This window comes from Ambystoma mexicanum, chromosome 7p, assembly GCF_040938575.1.
Source record: "Ambystoma mexicanum isolate Mex_15411 chromosome 7p, UKY_AmexF1_1, whole genome shotgun sequence".
NCBI lineage: Eukaryota > Metazoa > Chordata > Amphibia > Caudata > Ambystomatidae > Ambystoma > Ambystoma mexicanum.
The window spans coordinates 665,088,652-665,107,787 of record NC_090939.1 but is presented as its reverse complement, the minus strand read 5'-3'; the positions used below and the strand labels follow the sequence as shown (position 1 = coordinate 665,107,787).

The following is a 19,136-nucleotide window of genomic DNA, read 5'->3' as shown; positions in this document are numbered from 1 at the left end:
GTAGTGAACCCAGCAATATTCATAGCACAGCCAGCTGCTCTGGGAGAATATACCCACGATCGAGCATCCTACATAGACAAGATGGAAGGGAGTCCCCAGGTGCAGGAAGAACCCATAGAGGGGGAGACATGCTCTTTGTTGACGGGTCTTCCACTAGAGATTCAAGCACGGGGTGCCATGACACAAGTAGAACAGTAGTGTACCATTATGAGGGTGAATTTCACATTTGGTCTCAAATGCAGCTGTTGGGTAATTACTCAGGCACAGGTAACAGAGTTGATGGCTTTAATAACAGCACTACAAATTTCTGAAGGGTGCGTGGTCAAACATTTTTCAGACTCGGCATATGTCACATCCACGGTGTACTCAGGGCTAGGCTGATGGGAGAGGAGGGGCTCAGGAGGAGTTAATGTTCCCTGGTTCAACATGCAGAATACTAGCCTGGCTACTTGAGGTGTTACCCCTCTCAGTGGAGGTGGCCATAATAGAATGCACCACCCACATGGGCGGCCTGGATTTAATTTCACAGGGCAACGATATGCCGATAGAGCAGCTAAGAAAGTGGCCTATATGGCTGAAGGCACTACCAAGTTACTTCCAGGTAAAAAAGAGAAGGTACCCATGATCGCACTTGGATCTAAGTGACCCGAGAGCACTAACACTGCTGAACCCTTTAACACACTGCCCATTTTTCAGATTATAGGGTTGCAAGGTAAGGTGCCCAAGAGGAGAAAGAGGGTGCTCCCTCTTCCTCACAGATCTAGTGTGGAGACAGAACAGCACAGGCAAGCCCGTAATGCCCCAAAAATTACTTAAAGTAGCATTATAGCAGCTCCATTATCAGGCGCACATGTCGAAAGAACATGTGGCCGTAGACATTAATGAGGAATGGTTTGACTATACTCAGTGAACCACCCTCAAGCCAACGGATTGGTTGAAAGCTTAAATGGCCTGCTAAAAGAGCACTTGGACAAGCTGTCGGCAACACTTGGCGAAAATTGGCTGCGTTGCTTGCCTATCCCTATCGCTTCATTTGCCTTATGCAATTCGCCAGGCTCGGATCACCACTTGACTCTGCAAGAAATTGTTACTTACAGGAGAATACATGCACCTCTCACTCCTGCACATACAATTTCGGCTGCTAACAGCTCTGCTCAGATACGTGGAGACTAATTCACTGCATACTTGAAGGAACTCACCAAGTCTCTCAAATACATATCTCGTCAGGTGCACCCACGTTCAAGCAGGCTGATCAACGATACCGTACCAAACAACAGTACAGGAGAAGAGACTTTTGTACCAGCAGCCCCGCTCTCTACCCTGGGGGCTGAATGTTTGTCCGAAATGTCACCAGATAGTAGAAGGAACCTTGTTTTACAAGCCTGCACACACTTGTCTACTCCTCACCAATGGCTGTCAAGGTAGCTGATCACAGCACATGGATCCATCATTCCGATGTTCACTGAGACAACAGCATTGGTCCCTTCGAAGGAGAGGAGCAGGGAACCATTTGATGGGGATTATTGCTCAGTTGTCATTTACTTTTTTCTACGCTATTGGGTTATATAGGAGGTCTGTGGAGGAAGAGGACTATACAGCTCACAGTAATATTCATGATGTTAGAAAAAAGAAGTATAATGTATTTTGGTGTAGTGTAGTTTTTTGTGTGTTGTTTTCCTTTTTCTTTGGTTTCTAGTTTGTAGGGGACTGGAAAGCCCTGGTAGGAGTAATAATGAACAAAGCAGAAGCAAACAAAGCCTATTTAATGCAGATATGTTTCACAATGGCATTGGGGGCTGGCAGGACACAGCATATGGTATTGTGTGGTACGATGATATGAAACATGTGGGACGGGAGAGAGCAAATGACACTTGTTATGTGTTCTCTCTCATCCCACAGTTCACAGGGATGCCAAAGATGTTCCTGTCCCAAGAGGTCACAGTGGTGCCTAATGCACCTGCCACTCTGTAAAATGAGGGGCCTTTTTCAGGGTCCTTCGGTGACCAGTAAATGTGTTGATGAGGGAGAGAGGTGTACACAGACAATTATATGCAGCTCGGGAGAATGGCAAAACATGCAACTACCAAATACATACTATTGGAATATGTCACAGAGGTTGCAAGCAGGCGAGAGCAGTTGTTTCAACGCATAGCAGATTGCAGTGCCAAAATGCAACAGGGAATGATATTCCATGGTGGAACACAAGGCCATTGATGAGGATTGTAGGATCTGACCTTCATGAATGATGGGCAATGGGACGGGGAATGGTACAGTGTAGAGCTAAAGGGTTAGTGGGGTTTGATGAGGGGGTCATGGCAAAAATAAATGACAGCTGTAGGGCAACATGGAATAAATATGTACATACTTAACGTGGATAGATGAGAGACACCAATCAGTACACATAAAGCCTCTTAAATGATTTTCCTTATGTTTCAGATCCATGATGGCTGCACCAAGGTAATGAGCATTTCAGCACTGAAGTGTGGGACAGCAGCAGTTATGGACCACTGCTGGGCAAAGGGGGGCTATGCTCCCTTGTCACACAGCACAGCCCTGCCCTGGCAGTACCTCGAGCAGAATTTATGCCCTTACGTGACCATCCTGCAGTGCTCAAGAGGAAGATTCTAGGGAAAGAAACATTACAAAGGGCTTGAGCACCAACACTGAAAAGAAGCAGGCGCAGCAGCATCTATTTGTCCAGCAAAGTTTGGTTGTGATCCTAGTACAGTTTTGCCTGTTCTCGAAGACGTCCATATTTTTTCCATCTCTTCTGCTTCCATAGGTCCAAGCAGCAGCTAATGCTAAGTGGCTGCCAGTGACCTGTTATGAGGTTTTGCAACTGGCAAACTCGACAGAAAAAGGACTAAATGTGGTGAGAGAAGAGCTTCGGGCGGGAAGGCTGGTGGCACTACGGAACAGATACGTGTTGGACATGTTCATCACAATAGATGGTGGCGTTTGACACAAGATAGTGAGCAGCTCTTGCACAATAATTCCAGACAATGATGCAGCTAATGGAACTTTGACAGAGGCGATAGAGGACATTTGAACACCTCATGAGACTATGACAAGGGAAAAAATGCAGTATCATCAGACAGCTAGTTCAAAATTCTTTTAGCTTGGGACCCAATGTGGTTGGCAAACATTTTCAAAGTAACTGTCCCGGTGCTCGTTATGGTCCTCATCACCTTATGTGCAGGTCAGCTAATATTACAAAACTGCAAGTGTAAAGGGGGGAGGAGGAGATATATGATGTCCTGAATGTTGATGGAACAAGTGATAAGCTGCACAGTAAAGGTTTGGACTCAACACATTCTGGAGCAAATTAACACCATCTACAAGGGGTAGTTACAATGCTACCTGCAAACGTGGAAGAGTGTGATGCCTTTTGGGTAGCATGCTTGGATGGCGGTTAAGAGTGTGTGATAATAGAATCTTCACTGGTGGAGTATGAGGACCAAGGAGGGAGTATGAATAGGGTAACAAGGTTGTGGATCCCCAAGACGGTAAGTATAAACTTGACAAGTAAGAAGGTGTCGATCGATGGATAGATCGAAGGGGAAATGTGGCAAAGGTGCACATTTGGCGCTGCCAATGGGGGTGCACCTATCAACTACACAAGTGACGGGGGGACACAACAGGGAAAAGAAGGGTTCACTCCTGGGGGTGAGGACTTCATTGACTGCTGTGCTATGTAATTTATGCACAGGTGAGGCAGGTGAAGTCCACGGGGGAAATGGGATTGGGGTTTCAGAGGGAAGCATGGGGATGAGGGGCATGTGGGGGATAGTGGTAAGGGGGCGGGGTAGCAGGCAGAAAGGGTAGTGTAGCATGATTTGAAAAATACAACAGCCATTTTTTAGTGTAGGCCTCGGGTTGGTAAAATATTTTCTCGCAGCTCCAGGCCCCATCTATTGGAAGGACATGGATTTCGTGAGCGCTAAGCTTAAGGCAGTGTGCTGGAGAAATGCTGCAAGTTGATGGTTCCAAGGAGAATTTGCTGTAGGGGTCTAAAAACAGTAGATACTTTTGTGGCCAACGAGCTAGGTGCGAGGGTACTCATTGGGAATTTGTAGGCAATTAGAAATAAAGTACAGTCAAATAAAATTGCACCACGGTGGGGTACGGAGTTTCAAATCGCCCTTAGCAGAGAAGCATGGGAAGAGGGCTGAGGGGCGAAGGAACGAGTGACAGGGAGCCAATCAACAGGAGAGGTTTCGGTCTACCTAGGGTGCAATAGTGTTTTGTGTCCTTGCTGATGTACGCGGGGCACCATATTGGTGGGATTTTGTGTGAATGCATCCCCTTTTCCAAGCTCAGGTTGTCTTGTGTGTTCGATTGGGAACTGGCCAATGGCAGAGAATACAGTTCCAGTGGTCAGCACAATGACGTAATGCTTTGTAAACATAATTGCAGGGCGAAGTGGGAGGTATGTGATGTCACAAGGGGTGGTGTTGTACAGTGGGGGCAAGCCATGAACCAATTATGATCATTCAATGTATGTCTGGATATAGGGGACTGACGCCGTCACACCAGTCAGCTCTTGTAAGGTGTTCTAAAATGTTTCAAATGTGGTGTATGCAAATTATGTTATTTATGTATAAAAAATGTGCCTGCTGTGGGTGGAGTTGACAGCTCCCTTCAGTCAGTTCAGTTCCACAGGGCTGTTATGAACCATGCTTTCCCATCCGTTTTGGGGCAACAACAAATTGCGTTACTTCCTGCTCGGTGTACGCTTCGTTTTTGTTACTTTGGTGCTCCAGTCGTTACTTGCTTTGGAGGACTCCTGACATGTAGTGATGAGGCTGAGGCAGTGGCCACAGGCCAGTTTCACCTGGAGTGCTGGGAGTCCTGTTTCATTGCTTTTGGGTGAGGTCTTGGGGATCTAGTGGCTCAAATGTATCATAGGACCTGGACCGTGGGTATGCTGGTCTAGAACTTACTATACTCTGCCATGCAGGGTGACAAACACAAAGCTGCTTGTGATTTTATTGTGTGTTCTATTCATAGATGATGTGTCTTTATTAATATTGTTCTCACGCCTGTTGGAAGTCTTGCCGAAGAGTAGGTGTCTTCTTTCATCTTTTAAGGGCAGTCCCAATTCCTTGGTACTATTGGATTTAAAAGAGGCAGACTTCTAGCCCTACATGCGAGTTGAAAAAGCTGAGCTGTTTGCAGTAGTGTGGTGCATAGTCTTGGAGTACAGGGATTCTATGCATTTATCTAAAGTTTTATGTTGTGCCATTATTTTAGCAATCACCCCCCACTCAAAGAGGTGTAAAGGGCAGGAAATGGCCCGCCAGCCTGAGCCTAGGTAGGCCTGAGTGAAGCGAGGGCCTCAGAGACGGCTCAAGGCTGTTACTGGCCCTGTACACCCACCCTCAATGGAGGGGATTGCTATTCGCACCCTGGAGTTTCCCAGGATACAAATAGTTTTCATTTTTATTTTTTGTTACCGGAGATGGGCTGCGTGTCTATTGTGGGAGACCAATCTTCTGTAAAAAAATATGAAAACAAGATGGCCACGGCCATAGGCAAAGGGACTCAGTCCCGTTTACATTTCCATTGCGACTGCAGGCGAAAGGACCGCTGGGACCGGAGCACAAAGCAGGTAAGTGGGTAGAGGGATAGGGAAAGGTTGTGGGATGTTTTTGGGGGTGCAGGAGGGTGGGAACCTGGCGAGGCAACAAGGAGAGCTCCCTGTTGCCTGCCCACAATCAAGATGGCGACACCTGGGGAAGATCCTCAGGGGGCTGGAAACAGTGGGTGGTACACAGTGTGCTCTCCCCTGCTGTTCCAGCCACATGATTGGCTGAGCCCCCTTCCGCGGGTGTGAATCTGCACTTCATGACTTCACACTTGTGAAAATCTGGATACAATAGGGTCTTTCTTAGTTGGCTTTTATAGAGTATTGTGCAATTAGGGGATTTTATTTCCATGCAAGGATGTTTTACTTCTTGTGCATGCTGTGCACCTGTAAAGGAAAGAGAAAACACGTCCTCTGCTGCACAGTGCTTAACTAAATCAGTGGTTTTCGTAGACAAGTGTGGTGCACAGTATAGTGAAATAATGCCTCTACCTCAGTTTTCGTTGGAATAATAAACACTGACTTGCTTGCCCAAGAAAACCAAAACATGTTTATTTTTGCTACATTGAAGGTTTGGAATATAACAGGGTTTCTTGTTAGCTAGAATAAATAGGTTGTCATGAACAATTAACTCATTTTTGTTGGCCCACTAATGATACATGCCTCCTAAATGAGTTCCAATGTCAGAAAATGCATTTCATATGGCTCTTTACTCCTAGGGTCCAAACATCAGTAGTTTGAATATTCTTGGCACATAAAAAGCCGTTAAGAAGCAATGGGAAATTGTCCAGAAGGCTGACCACAGCCTGCTCTCTCGTTTGGGAAGAGTATTGTAATTCCTTTGGATCCTGTGCGGCATTCTCGCATAAAGGGAGGGGTGTAATGTGTCTTGTCCATGTCTGAATGGCCACACAGTCCTCCCAACAGAAGGCTAAGAATGCCCATGTCCTGCTGTCGGAAAGAAACCACTTTTGATGCCAAGCCTCAAACCAAAAAGGGATCCCTGATGGACCATCTTAGAGAGAATTCTACCCTGAGCCTAAAGTTGAAGTAACACAGTAAACTCTAGAATGATGTGCTTGGCCCCTACTCGCTGGTACTATATCTAAACCCTCCATCAATGTATGCATCAATCCATCCATCCAAACTTATCTGCCAATAATGCTTTCGTTTATGACAAACTAGACCTATTGGCTTGGTCACACTTGTTCAATAATGGTATTAATTACTTATATGTTCACAAAGGCAAGCATTTAATTACAGGAAGAAACTCTTCAATCTCTTTTCCGGGAAAGAACGTTTTACACAAATAATTATCCAGTATATCACATAGTCATATGTCATAGGTCATAGTCAGTGTGCCATAGAAGCTACAACTCCTAAACCACAGTTGCCTTCTAAGTAAAACACTGCACATTGGTCTGCTAATGTGGAAGGAACTTCAGTTTAATACTTATGATTTACGGTACCTATATAACCAGTAGTATAGCCTTGTTGTTGCAGAAGTTCAGCGAAGGTCGTTTCATTTGGTGGGATCCCTCCAGATGCTGCTAACCACATAAGAACACGGTACTCGCCATTGTGGTCCATTCCTAAAGATAAAGTTAAAATCACATGGTTTATTTTAGCTTGAAAGTTGGCTAAAAGCCTATCTGTTCCAATCAAAATATGTTATTAAGAGCTTTAATAGTTATTAACACCCTGAGAGAGGCACTGAGCCAACTAGGCTGCTTTGAACATGGTCTTTATGCAGACTAGCTTTGAAGCAGCCTGAGAGCTGTGCAACCCTTGCCTCTGTACCTTTCTACCAGCATGACCCTTTTTGTGTGGTGGTCTAGTGTTTTGCTCTGACGTGAGCGTCATGACTGTGTCATGACGCTCACTTAATAAAAGGGGCTCTGCTGGCGCTGTGAGGGCAGAGCAGCAGAGCCCCAGGAAGCGGCAACTCGTGTCTGTGCCTTTGTGTCTGAGGTGACTGCCACGTGGTCGTGGCCCTGTGTGCACCGCGGCCCGAGTGCCCTCGGAGCCGCGGCTGCTGGTAACCGGGGGTGAACCCCCACACTGTCAAGACCGCGCCCGGTGACCCGGGCCCCATAGGGTGTGCCCCTACCTTCAAGCCGCTGGTTGCACACCGGCGTGTCTACCTTGTCGGGTGATCCTGATCGCATCTGTGGCCCGCCCCGGTGACCGGAGGCGGGCCCACAACATTGGCGATGAGGAGGTCTTGCGCCCCTGCACATGTCGGTGTGCAGGACCGAGAGGTTGGTTTCGGCCACTGTGCAGGAGGCGTGGCGACGGGCCCACGTGGTGGGTGTTGTCTGCGTGGCCCAGGGACCTAGCGCTGTGAACGGCACGGGTCGGCTGGTGCCCACAGCGGAGGAGCATCGTCGTGGCCATGAACAAAGGGTGGTGGGTGTGGCCCACGCAGACCTGGGCCCGGCGGTGAAAACATCTGAACGGCTGGGCAGGGACCGGCAGTGAGAATCCCCGGGCGGAGAGGACACCAGAGGTTTCCCTCAAAAGGGGTGTGGCCCATCGGCGGCCGGCAAAGACAAGGGGCGTGGCCCCAGCAAGCCCAGGGGCAGCCCGTGGAAGGAAAGGGGTGTGGCCCCAACGCTGGCCTGACCCCGAGGACAAAGGAAAGGGGCGGAACCCAATTGTCTGAGTTTGCCAGCGAGAACGTCCTGCTCGGGGCGGGTGAGAAGAGGAAACCCCTCGGGCCCCGGGCTGCATCTGGGTGAAAATCAAGGACTGGAAATAAAAGAAACTGCCTCAAAGAGGGGTGTCATCTAACCCCCAGAGTTGTACCTGACCGGGCCTCAGGGGTTGCGGCTCCACCAGGAGTGCTTGTGCGCCCTGGGCAGGAGGAACTGGGCGGCCCCGTTGAAATCAACCAGGGGGCGGAAAAAGGGTGTCGCCATCAGGGCTAAGAAATTGTGTGCCCAGATTGGTGTATAGTGCAGCGGGGACGCCCCGGTCTGCCACCAGCAACACCCCCCCGAAAGGGAAACGACTACCCCTGGAGCGTTTGGGTGCTGCCAAGAGACCGTCCCACAAGGTGGTCAAGCTACCTGAGGCCCAGTAACTGCGGGCACCCCTCAACACCGGTGACTGCAGCTGGCATCCCCAACAATATTCCGCATGTCAGACGATGAGGGGATATGTCAGGGTTCAGCTAGCACCAATACCCCATTTCAATGTCCTGGGTGCGCCTGCAAGTCTGGGGGCCTGGTGGGTGGCCTGGGTGGAGAACCTGGAGTTGTATTTCGCTGTGATGGAGATCAAAGACGCAGCCAAACGCCCAACACTCCTGTACTCTGCCGGACTGGCCGTTCAGAGGCTGTTCAAGACATTAAGGCCCCGAGATCAGTCATACGATGCAGCCATCGCAGCCCTGAACGAGTATTTCAGACCCATGGTCAACAGGGACTATGAACGGTTCAGGATGAGGTGTGCGAGGCAGGAGGAAGGGAAAAGCCTCGATGCATTCCACAGGAAGCTGCGCGGAATTGCACTGCCCCTGGGGACGAGATCCGGGCGCAGATCATCTTCAGCTGCAGCTCCACCAAACTGCGCAAGCAGGTTCTGAGGGACCCAGTGCTGACCCTCGATCGAATATTAGAGCTTGGCCGGGCCCAGGAACTGGCGGACTCCTCTAGACACCACCTCAAGATGGAGGTCCCCATGCAGCGAGTGAAGGTTGAGGAGGGGGCCGCTGTCGGCAGGTGGCCAGGAGGAAGAGTTTTGAGGAGTGGAGACTGGCCGAGCAGAGACCCCAAGGCCACAATATACCATCAGTGTGGGTGGGATCTTCCACACCCGCAGGACTGCCCGACGATAGGACAGATCTGTGGAAGGTGCGGGAAAGGAGACCACTTCGCACGGGTGTGCCTCGCCCCAGCCCCAGCCAGCATGGTGGGGACATCGGGGGGGAACGTGGAAAAGGGGAGAAGGACCCCCAAGGTGGCAGTGGTCCAGGTGGTGGAAGGGCCCCGAGAAGTACCGTATGATATGGGGGAGGAGGAATATGAAGAGAATATATTCTTCGTGTCCTGCAGCGGCGCCAGTGGCCAGTTTGATCCCGGGATCTTCTGAGTTGGAGGAGCCCATCGTCGGGCCCCGTGGTGTGCGGACTGGAACACACCCGTTTGTTTTGCAGTGTTAAAATGGTTAAGTTTTCAGTAGCTCTTAGGTGGTGCGTGGACTGGAATGTGCCCAATGTTTGCTGTGATGATGTAGGGGCGCAGTTGGTGTGTGGACTAGAAGGCACCAAGTGGAACCCAGTAGAGTGGTTGATGTTTACGGTGGGTTCTTATGATTTTGTTTGTTTATAATAAAGGAGGGATGTTGTGTGGTGGTCTAGTGTTTTGCTCTGACGTGAGCATCATGACTGTGTCATGACACTCACTTAATAAAATGGGCTCTCTTTCGCTGCAAGGGCAGAGCAGCAGAGCCCCAGGAAGCGGCAACTCGTGTCTGTGCCTTTGTGTCTGTGGTGACTGCCACCTGGTCGTGGACCTGTGTGCAGCACAGCCCGAGTGCACTCGGAGCCGCGGCTGCTGGTAACTGGGGGTGAACCCCACACTGTCAAGACTGCGCCCGGTGACCCGGGCGCCGTAGGGTGTGCCCCTACCTTCGAGCCGTTAGCGTGTCTACCTTGTCGGGTGATCCCGACCACATCTGTGGCCCGCCCCGGAGACCGGAGGCGGGCCCACAACAACCCTCACAGGCACACTCAACCCTATAGGCTCCCGCGATCCAACTATGGGTGAAAAACGGCCTGGTCAAAGAAAAAAAAAAGATGACACACTGCCAATGCTTTAAGAAGTGGTACCACTGCTCACACCTGAAGTCTGTGTAGTATATTTACTGGAAAGATGCGCAGGAGACCTTGAGGTTTAAGGGGATGTTGCTTTATTCGCAATCAACAGCATCTAACAAACTGCAGCTTAACTGAGGTAGTCTCTGCTTTTGCTGTAAGGCCTGCAGGCCAGTCCTGTGGAGGAGCTGTCAGGAGCCGATCCTGCTCCGTGCCTTCCTCCAGGCGTCTGCCCCGCCCTTCCCGCGGGAGCAGCATTTCCGCTTCGCAAGATCTCACAAGACCGGGAGGTCTTGCGATATCTCTACAGTCCGTTCTTTGTGTTATGTGTGTCATTGTAATGGTGGGGGCCGAAAGGGAGACAAAGGCGGACCGTAATGTGGTCGCAAGCATAATGTGGGCCGAAAACACAGAGGGAAACAGTGGGGGTAGGGCGAATGCTTGCGAAAAAGGGGTCGAATGGTGACAAAAGGTGTGGGACAAAATGGTGGGGCGCAGCAGAAGAACGCTGGGATTGGCCAGCGTTATTAAAAAATGAGGAAGAAACCAATTGTAGCTGAGGCGGGCAGCTTAATGAGAAGGCGCCACAGGAAGAGCCGACATACTTCAGCTGTGACGGCTCGGATGGAAAGGAGAACATGCTGAAGAAGAGGTCTGCGCAGAGGGTATACAAGGTACTGGTGCCATCCCCCTGGCTGAAACGTGAGTCTTCTATGCTGCAGCGTGAGTGCACCACATCACTGATTTGACGCGAAAGAAAGAAGAGAAATGTGCCTGAGGACGCAGAGAGGCACCGGCTGGTGAGTGGTCCGCCACCAACGCAAGACCGCGAGCCAGAGCAAGCACACATCGGAAGGTTGCCATTCAATGTAAGGGAGTGTGCTGTTGCATGCCTCTCCCATTAACCCTTACTAAATGCTCTAGACAAGACCGGGTGGAACTCTTAAAGAGAAAGTGATTCATAATTTGGACTCCATGTATCCTCTTGGAATGAAAGAGGAATTTAACTTGAGTGTCTCCAAATGAAAAATTTAATATCTATTGATGTTTTGAAAGGATTGATATTATCTTGTATGTACACTATTGGTGATGATACATTATTAAAATTGCATTATCTCACGACCAATTGCGGATTCTATGATGAATATAATGATGAATACATTTATGTGATCAACTAGTAAGAGCTGAGAAAAATCTGTGTACAAAACAAATGACATTAAGTTGCCAAAGATGTGGAACCTTTCCATGTCTAAGTTGCAATACCTGCAACACTGTAATGAAAGGAGACCAAATACGACATCCCCACACATGACTCAAAATAAAACTGTGCGATTTGTGATAGTCCAAATGTTACATATGGTTTGTTTTGCCCATGTGGTCTATATTACTTGGGGCAAAGGACCATGATAACCAGTGACAGCTCCCACCTTGACTTAGCAATCTCTCTACTAACAGGGAATTAGACATTGCTAACTTGTAAAGCAAGGAGATAGTCCTGGTTGTGGTGCCAGCGGTCATTAAATACTGCAACAGAGGGCTGCTTTTAGGCTCATCAGGAATGCAGGGATCCCTAGATTTCAGCTCCCCTTTTATGTGAGCATAGAGAAGTCTATTAGACAAAGAGGGAGTCATACGGTCGTGGAACCTGTCTATGGAAATAAGTTTCCCATCACTGAATAGATCCTCAAACCTGGTGAATTCCCCCCTATGTAATGCGCGCGTGAGGCCCCCTTCCATAGTCAACGGAATCCGCACCAGGTTATCTAAAAAAGCAATTGGAACATAAGTGGGAGACACAGTACACTTCTGGTATAACTTCAATGATGCCCATCTTGTGTTTTCTATGGGGTCGATTGAGGTACGTTGACATGCGCTAGCGGTAGAAGGCATATCCTCCAGAGCATTCGGTTCTGCAAGCATTCTTTCTAATTGAATGCATTGAGGTGTCAAAGGAGACTGGTAGCAATAGCATTCAGACCAGTGCATACGCCCCAAAATCTGGGACATTCAGCCCTTCCTGGTTATACAGAAATACCAGCGTTCCCCATTTGATGCATGCAGTTTTCCCACCCCAAATAAGCTCGGTCAAGACTGGTCTTGTTGTTCCAAAAAATGAGATGGTGAGTTGGATCGGAATGTTTGCAAACATATATAGGCATTTGAGGAGACACACCATTTTAATCAGTGATATCCCGGACATGAAAGAAATAGGAAGTGCGGCCCACCTCTTAGCTTTGAGTTGCACTTGACGTAATTCAAAGAGAACAATTGAGCTGCAGGTCTTGCTCTATTTACGCCTAACTATTGGACATTCTGCGGGGACCACATGAAATACTCACATAATGTTCCTGGTTTCACCTTATCCATCAGGGGAAACAGTTCCGATTTGCTCCAATTAATTTGTAACCCTGAATGCTGTCTAAATTCGACTATCTCATCCATGGTCGGTATTAGGTTGCATTCCAGGTGCTTAACAAAGACCGCCAGGCCATCCGCGTTCAGCGAGAGCACCACAGTTTGATGAAATAGTCTAAGGGCCCTACCTGCATGGTGCTCCCTGACTAATGGCAGCAAGTGGCTTAATAGCAATACGAAATAAGATCAGGGAAAGTGGCCAGCCCGGTCACGTACCTCTTCATGTGGTGAGGGATTAGTGCATAATAAGGCCCCTAACCATATTAAATAAGACCCCACTCCCATTCTAGTGATCACCTCCAACATAAACAACCATTCTAGAGACTAGAAGACCTTCTCAGCATCTAGGAAGGCAGCCACAGTTGGGATCTTGGGGTCAATGAAGGCCATAATACTGAACAGCTTCCTCAAATTGTGTGACGTAGATTGGCCAGGCACAAAGTCTGACTGGTTATCAATTACCATGTTTGTCAGTAGATGCAGGATTCTAATTTGCCAGATTCAACATTTTAACACTGTTCTCTAGCACTTAAGGTCCTGTGTGTCCTTATTGGGCGTCAGTGGCACTACTATTCTAGCTTCATTTGATGAGGGGGCGGGGGAGTTCACCTTGCTGCACAGCTATACCACACATTGTCAGTAATTCGGAGCCAGTATGTCCACAAATTCCAAGGCAGCTGTACAAACCATTGCCTCTTGAAAATCAACAGTAATAATCACTCAATGACAACCTTTTCTTGTACCTAGAAATACACCTGAAGCTGCTCTGTGGCCAAACCTCAGTACATGTATTATGCCTCAAAATCCACACGAATAATCCCAAGGATCTACAAACCAGCCCATTAAAGCCAAGCGCCGAACCTCCAACAAACCAGCAGGCTTGCAAGGTCTGCTCTGTGTAAAGTCAATAACCCTTTGCAAAATGAAGCCAATATGAGAGGAACACGCCACTTCCTTCAGTGGGCAGGAATGCAAGTCAATGTTACATTTTCTGTACTGTGTTTATAAAAAACAGTGTACATACGTAAGCAATTTCACCATGCAGCATACAAGCTTCTTGGCATACAATATACAAAGATCTTAATATACATTGGGTCTGATTGATGGCAGTATTTGCGCTGAAAAACGGGGATTTGTGCGCCATTCTGCCCGCAAATCCCCATTTGTTAAACAGGGATTTGGGGGCAGAATGGCGCACAAATCCCTGTTTTTCAGCGCAAATAATTCCATGAATCAGCCCAAATGCCTCTATTTCAATGTGCACTATATATATTTTAATGTATCGCATGCGCATTTAAATGTACACATTATGTCTCTATTATAGTGTATATGAGTGTTCAATTTACACTATGCATTTTCATACTTGCCAACATTATGTGACCAAAAAAGATGTAGGATTTTTGAAGTTGCAAAATTAATTCCCATAACAATGACATCACGGGAAAATACATAACATACATTGTTGGCACCATTGAAGTATTATTCTAAAATACACAACTCATTAAACAGCGCAATATGGAAAGATGTTCAAATGTTAAAAATGTATAATTCTGAATGGTAACTTAACACCAAATTCAATTACCTAACTTCACAGAAGGTAATTACACAGAGCTGGTGGGCAGCGTTTGCAACTGCTCTGTAGCAGCAGCCCAGGCAGTACATATTTGCTGCAAGTTGAACACTGAATGACATGGTGACTGATACCCCCCTTAGTCTGATAGCCAGATGATGTGTGAAGGTGTTACACTCTGCCCCTTGCCTTCGCTGGTGGTTCACCTAAGGGTTGTCCCGGCCAGAGTGCAGGACAGTCACGTAGATGTCAGGTCAGTGGATTGGTCTGAGCCCAAAGTAATTACCTACCAGTCCACTGTACAGACAGACTAGTGTATTGCATGCTTTGTCCTGGAGCTTGACTTATAGTCATATAAATTACTTGCCACCATAAAAAGCAGTAGGATCTGTCACTGAAATCTGTAGGCAGTAGGACTGCTTAAAAAGCAGTAGCCTACTGCCTAAATCTGTAGCGTTGGCAAGTATGCATTTTTTCCATGTAGTAGATGCATTTTAATATTCTAATGTGTGTGCAACAGTACATAGTTCCCCTCTCCCCTTGCCTCTTGCAATTCTCTTCTCGCGCTTGCACAATCTGAATGCCACAAGGCCTACTAAGATGATTTGTCTTGTCCTCCATCTGTTTTCCCTCCCTTGTCTTGTCGCGCATAGAAACACTTGTCTATAGGCGCGTTATAACTGATGTATCATATATCATAGCATAAGCATTTTCTCATTGTATTATGTATGCATTTCAGCCGGTATTTGAATGTGCCATGCATACCATACTTTATAATACACATTGCTCTGTATCCAGTATATGTATTTCTCCATGCACACTATGCATTTTTATGTGTTATAGTCATCCCACTATACAATGCATGTATCACAGTGTACAGTGTGCATATTTCAATATATATTGTACTTATTCCAATACAATGTACGGATCTCAGTGTTCCACAACTGTATTTCAGTATTTAATATATGGATCTCAATATATGGTATATTCATCTCAGTATACAAGGTGTGTATCACAATTTACAGTGCATGTGCTTATATAGTTCAATATATAATGTATGAAGTTAAATATACTGTGTATACATCTCAGTGTAAAATTGCTGCAGGGCAATTTACTGTGTATACATTTCAATATTTAATATTTGCAACAGACTATATGCAAGCATACCATTGTAAGAACAGACTCTTATGCTGGCTCTGCACACCAACATATTGCGGAATGTTACTGTGTGAGTACAATTTCATGCTGGTTTTGCTCAATGTATCCCAGCATTCCAATGTATGAATAGCAACAAAAGAGAATTGACTGAACACATGAGACACATATAAGACAGTTCAACGAATTGATTATAGTCTGAAATTACTTGGGTAGAATTGGGAGGAATGCTTCCAGGTATCAGAGCTTTCCCTAAATCTAATAAGGGTTTTAGCGAGTCTCAATGTGTCAGGATGAAGATCCAAACAAATCTGTGTTTTTTTTCTAAAAAGACATCCTTGTTTGTAATCCCGAGACTATACCTTAATGTCACAGGGATTTAGTACCCGGCACGCTCCTTTTATTACAAACACACCCAGGGATATTGTTCACAACTAACTTGTTGGTTTCTCTGTTGTTAGGCTACTTAGTATAATAAACCATTCACAGCAAGAGCCTCCTTCTCCCCATTGTCTTAGGGGATACATTAACAGCAGGGATTGTGTCCTTTCCTACTAGGGTATTACACTAGACAGGCTGAAGTCCTTTTCACCCGGTAGTCAATGGTCACCCTTCTGGGATTGAGACTCTACAGGCTACATCTCTGTTTTATGGTTCCTGGCCCCTGCCTCATGCTTGCTTCCTGACCATAGTCAAAATCAGTGGTATAGCCTCCAGCAGGTTATTGATCCTTCCCCTTCCTGGGGTATAGTCTCTTCCCAAAGGGTGGGTAGTATTCAACAGAAAAACCTGAAATCTTATTTTTGACTCTCCGTCTGTAGCCCCTTCTTCCTGGACCACTACTTCCAGAATGCCAAACCCTGTTCTCACTGATCCCTTTTCATAATGTTGAAATGTACCTAATTTACGTTTTGATGTATGGGCACAATCAAACAATTTCACAGTCTGATGTAAATTTTGGGCCTTTCCAGGAGAAACTACTCACATTTAATTGCATTTCTTGTAGCTTTAGAAAAAAGGCCTTTGTCATGAACCCACATAGCTGCTAAACCTTTATTGTTCTATTGGTGCTAGTGGCATGTTAATGGGGCATAGCCATTCTGGCGTCACAATAGAGCTTAATTCAATGGTTGATTCTGCATGATGTAGATTTTGGGGCATTTTAAGTCCACAGCATGAGACATATATTGTGCCCCATTTAACCTAAAATGTGTAGTTTAAACTGTTTCTACTTGTAATAAGCCTCAAACAATAGGTTGGTCTATCAATAGATATGGTGCAATCGATCATACACATTCTAATAAAAGGATAAAAGGACGGGCTAACTTGAATGGAGGGGAGTCGATATGCAGAGGCGAGCCTCCAACGTACAAACGTTATTGCAGTGCCAGCTGTAGTGCAGACGAGGACCCAGGAGGAGGTCTAGATTATGACCAACAGAGACTCTGTAGAGATGTCCGACAGGGAGAGAATATTGGCCAACGAGTCACAGGGCTTTGCGGAGTTCGCAAGGTTGAACAGAGCTGGCCGAGAAGGAAGGCGTGACCACACAGAGGACATGGTGGTATTGGAGCCCAAGAAACTATGTTGAACTCATTGAGCGGAAGTGGAATGAGTCTCTAGCTCATACCACGAGAAAATAAAGATAGAGTTACAAGGAGCTGAGTGAGGAAACACTGGCTTACCGGAGAGGACGCCAAGGAGACGTGGAGAACACCAGTGGCAGAGGACCGGCACCACCTCATGATAGCAGGACCAGCTGTAGAGATGGTATGTGGATTCCTACCAGTTGAGGGTGGCACAGAGACCAATCCCAATCAGCACAGAGACCAATCCCAATCGAGCAGTGGAATAACAGAGAGCACAACATTGTATAAGGGTCAACTCGACCCAGAAAGGAAACCAGACACATATAATAAGAGCGGTTACAGGAACCATGAAAACCAGTGCCTTAGAATCAGCCAAACAGCTCAAAGTTCCAGGCAGAAATCAGGGGAGAGATATCCTGGGAGGAGATATGCATATATCCCTATTGGATTGAACGAGAATCTGGGAGCGAGTGAGCCAAGGTAGCCAGGAGGGCCCTATAAAACAGAGCAAGAATTAGCCCAAGAGACAAGCAGAATCAAGCAAGACTGGAATCTCTTCGGGAGAGACCCACCTATTTGGTGGAGGAAGATTAAGGAAACAGCCCTTCATCTAGGAAATTTGAGAGAATTGACTTTCTTTGGAACTTGAGAATTCAGGATAGTTATATCTGAGGAAAACCCCTTTCATTTATTTGTTGAACTATGAAAAAATGTACATGAAGTGATAAACCACAGAAAACCTATCTCCTGATAAAGAAACGTGATACTAGGAGATATTCCTGAAACCTCTAGGAGACAGGGGAGTAAAGAAATTTGGGACAACCTATGTTGCCCACTTTCCCTTTTTTGGTTATTTTTTCTAAGTGGTAGGAGTTTAGTACATAGGATTTTGACAGAGGCCAAGCTTTATTATTTTGACTAATATTGACGCGCACCCTTAATCTAGTTTGGTAGGTAGGGAATTTTCCTATTAGCAGTAGGGTCAGTAATGCATTTTCTTTAAGTTAAATAAAAGCACGATAAACCGATTATATGAGTCCTCCTTCTTGTACGCCACACCATTTACTTCACATTTGTAACCTCCTCAGAATTAGATCACTCCATGTCACTGGGACAGCAATTTTCAAGGTTATAGCTTTCAATTTAAGAACATATGCATTATAGGACTTGTAATCTTCATTAACTTGGGAAAACATGTGCAAACATCTGCAAGACCTACAGTAAACTTGGCTGGGGGCATTAGCATGTTAAAGTGAAGCACCACTGTGCAATGCAGTGTTGCAGGAGCTGTCTGTACCACCCCTTTTCAGCCTGAAACAGCCCTTGCATTGATGCACATCTTCACTATTTAGGCACCCAAAATATCACAGAGATCTGGCCACTCAAAGTCTGCGGCAGGTCTGCATTGCACAATCAAGGACGTAAAAGGGCTTGCCCTTTAGTAGACCTCCCCCTCCCTTAACGGCCACGTTGCTCTGGTGAAGGGCTAGGAGCTAAGGTGGCCTGCACTTTCTATTCCTTGCAGTGTGGTACTTGGTGTCCCGGGTTTACACATGATGAATAATTTTAATTATTTGTTGCTGAAGCATGGAATGGGGCATATTGGTATATTTGTGCCTGCAGCATTTAAGTTGTAAGGTAAGGAGAGGTGCTTCCTTTTGCCTCAAGCGTGGCCTCTTGTTCTTTGTGGGAGGTGGCAGAAGGAATGGGTGTTTAATGGCACCGGAAGTACTGTTCCGTGTTTTACTGCTGACTGAATACCTGACATGATATTTCATTTATTCTCTCTTATTTATTTGTTAAAACATCCAATGAAAATGAGGCATTCACAGTTTAAGCACGTTACAGTCTAAACGTTGTCCATTCCAGGGTAAAGGCAGGGAAGTGGGAAAATACAGTGCAGTAATGGTGATAAAGGCTCAGAGTTTAATGTCTGTGCCATTTCCCATTGGCTGCTGCAAACTGCTTTTTTTTTTATAAGGCCCATGGGCCCAAATCAAA

The 19,136-nt window shown here is 46.6% G+C and overlaps 1 protein-coding gene across 3 annotated transcripts in view; it reads right to left on the bottom strand.

The window, feature by feature from the left end:
- The window catches only part of LOC138526244 (arylsulfatase D-like), a 796,293-nt gene that overhangs the window by 439,785 nt on the left and 337,372 nt on the right, over nt 1–19,136 (bottom strand). For 2 of the 3 annotated variants that reach the window (XM_069636735.1, XM_069636737.1), the window contains one exon: nt 7,057–7,179. The exons of the other annotated variant lie outside the window; for it this stretch is intronic. In XM_069636735.1, coding sequence (XP_069492836.1) covers nt 7,057–7,179 — 123 coding nt within the window. The remainder of the gene's footprint in view (nt 1–7,056; nt 7,180–19,136) is intronic. 3 annotated transcript variants of the gene reach the window in all.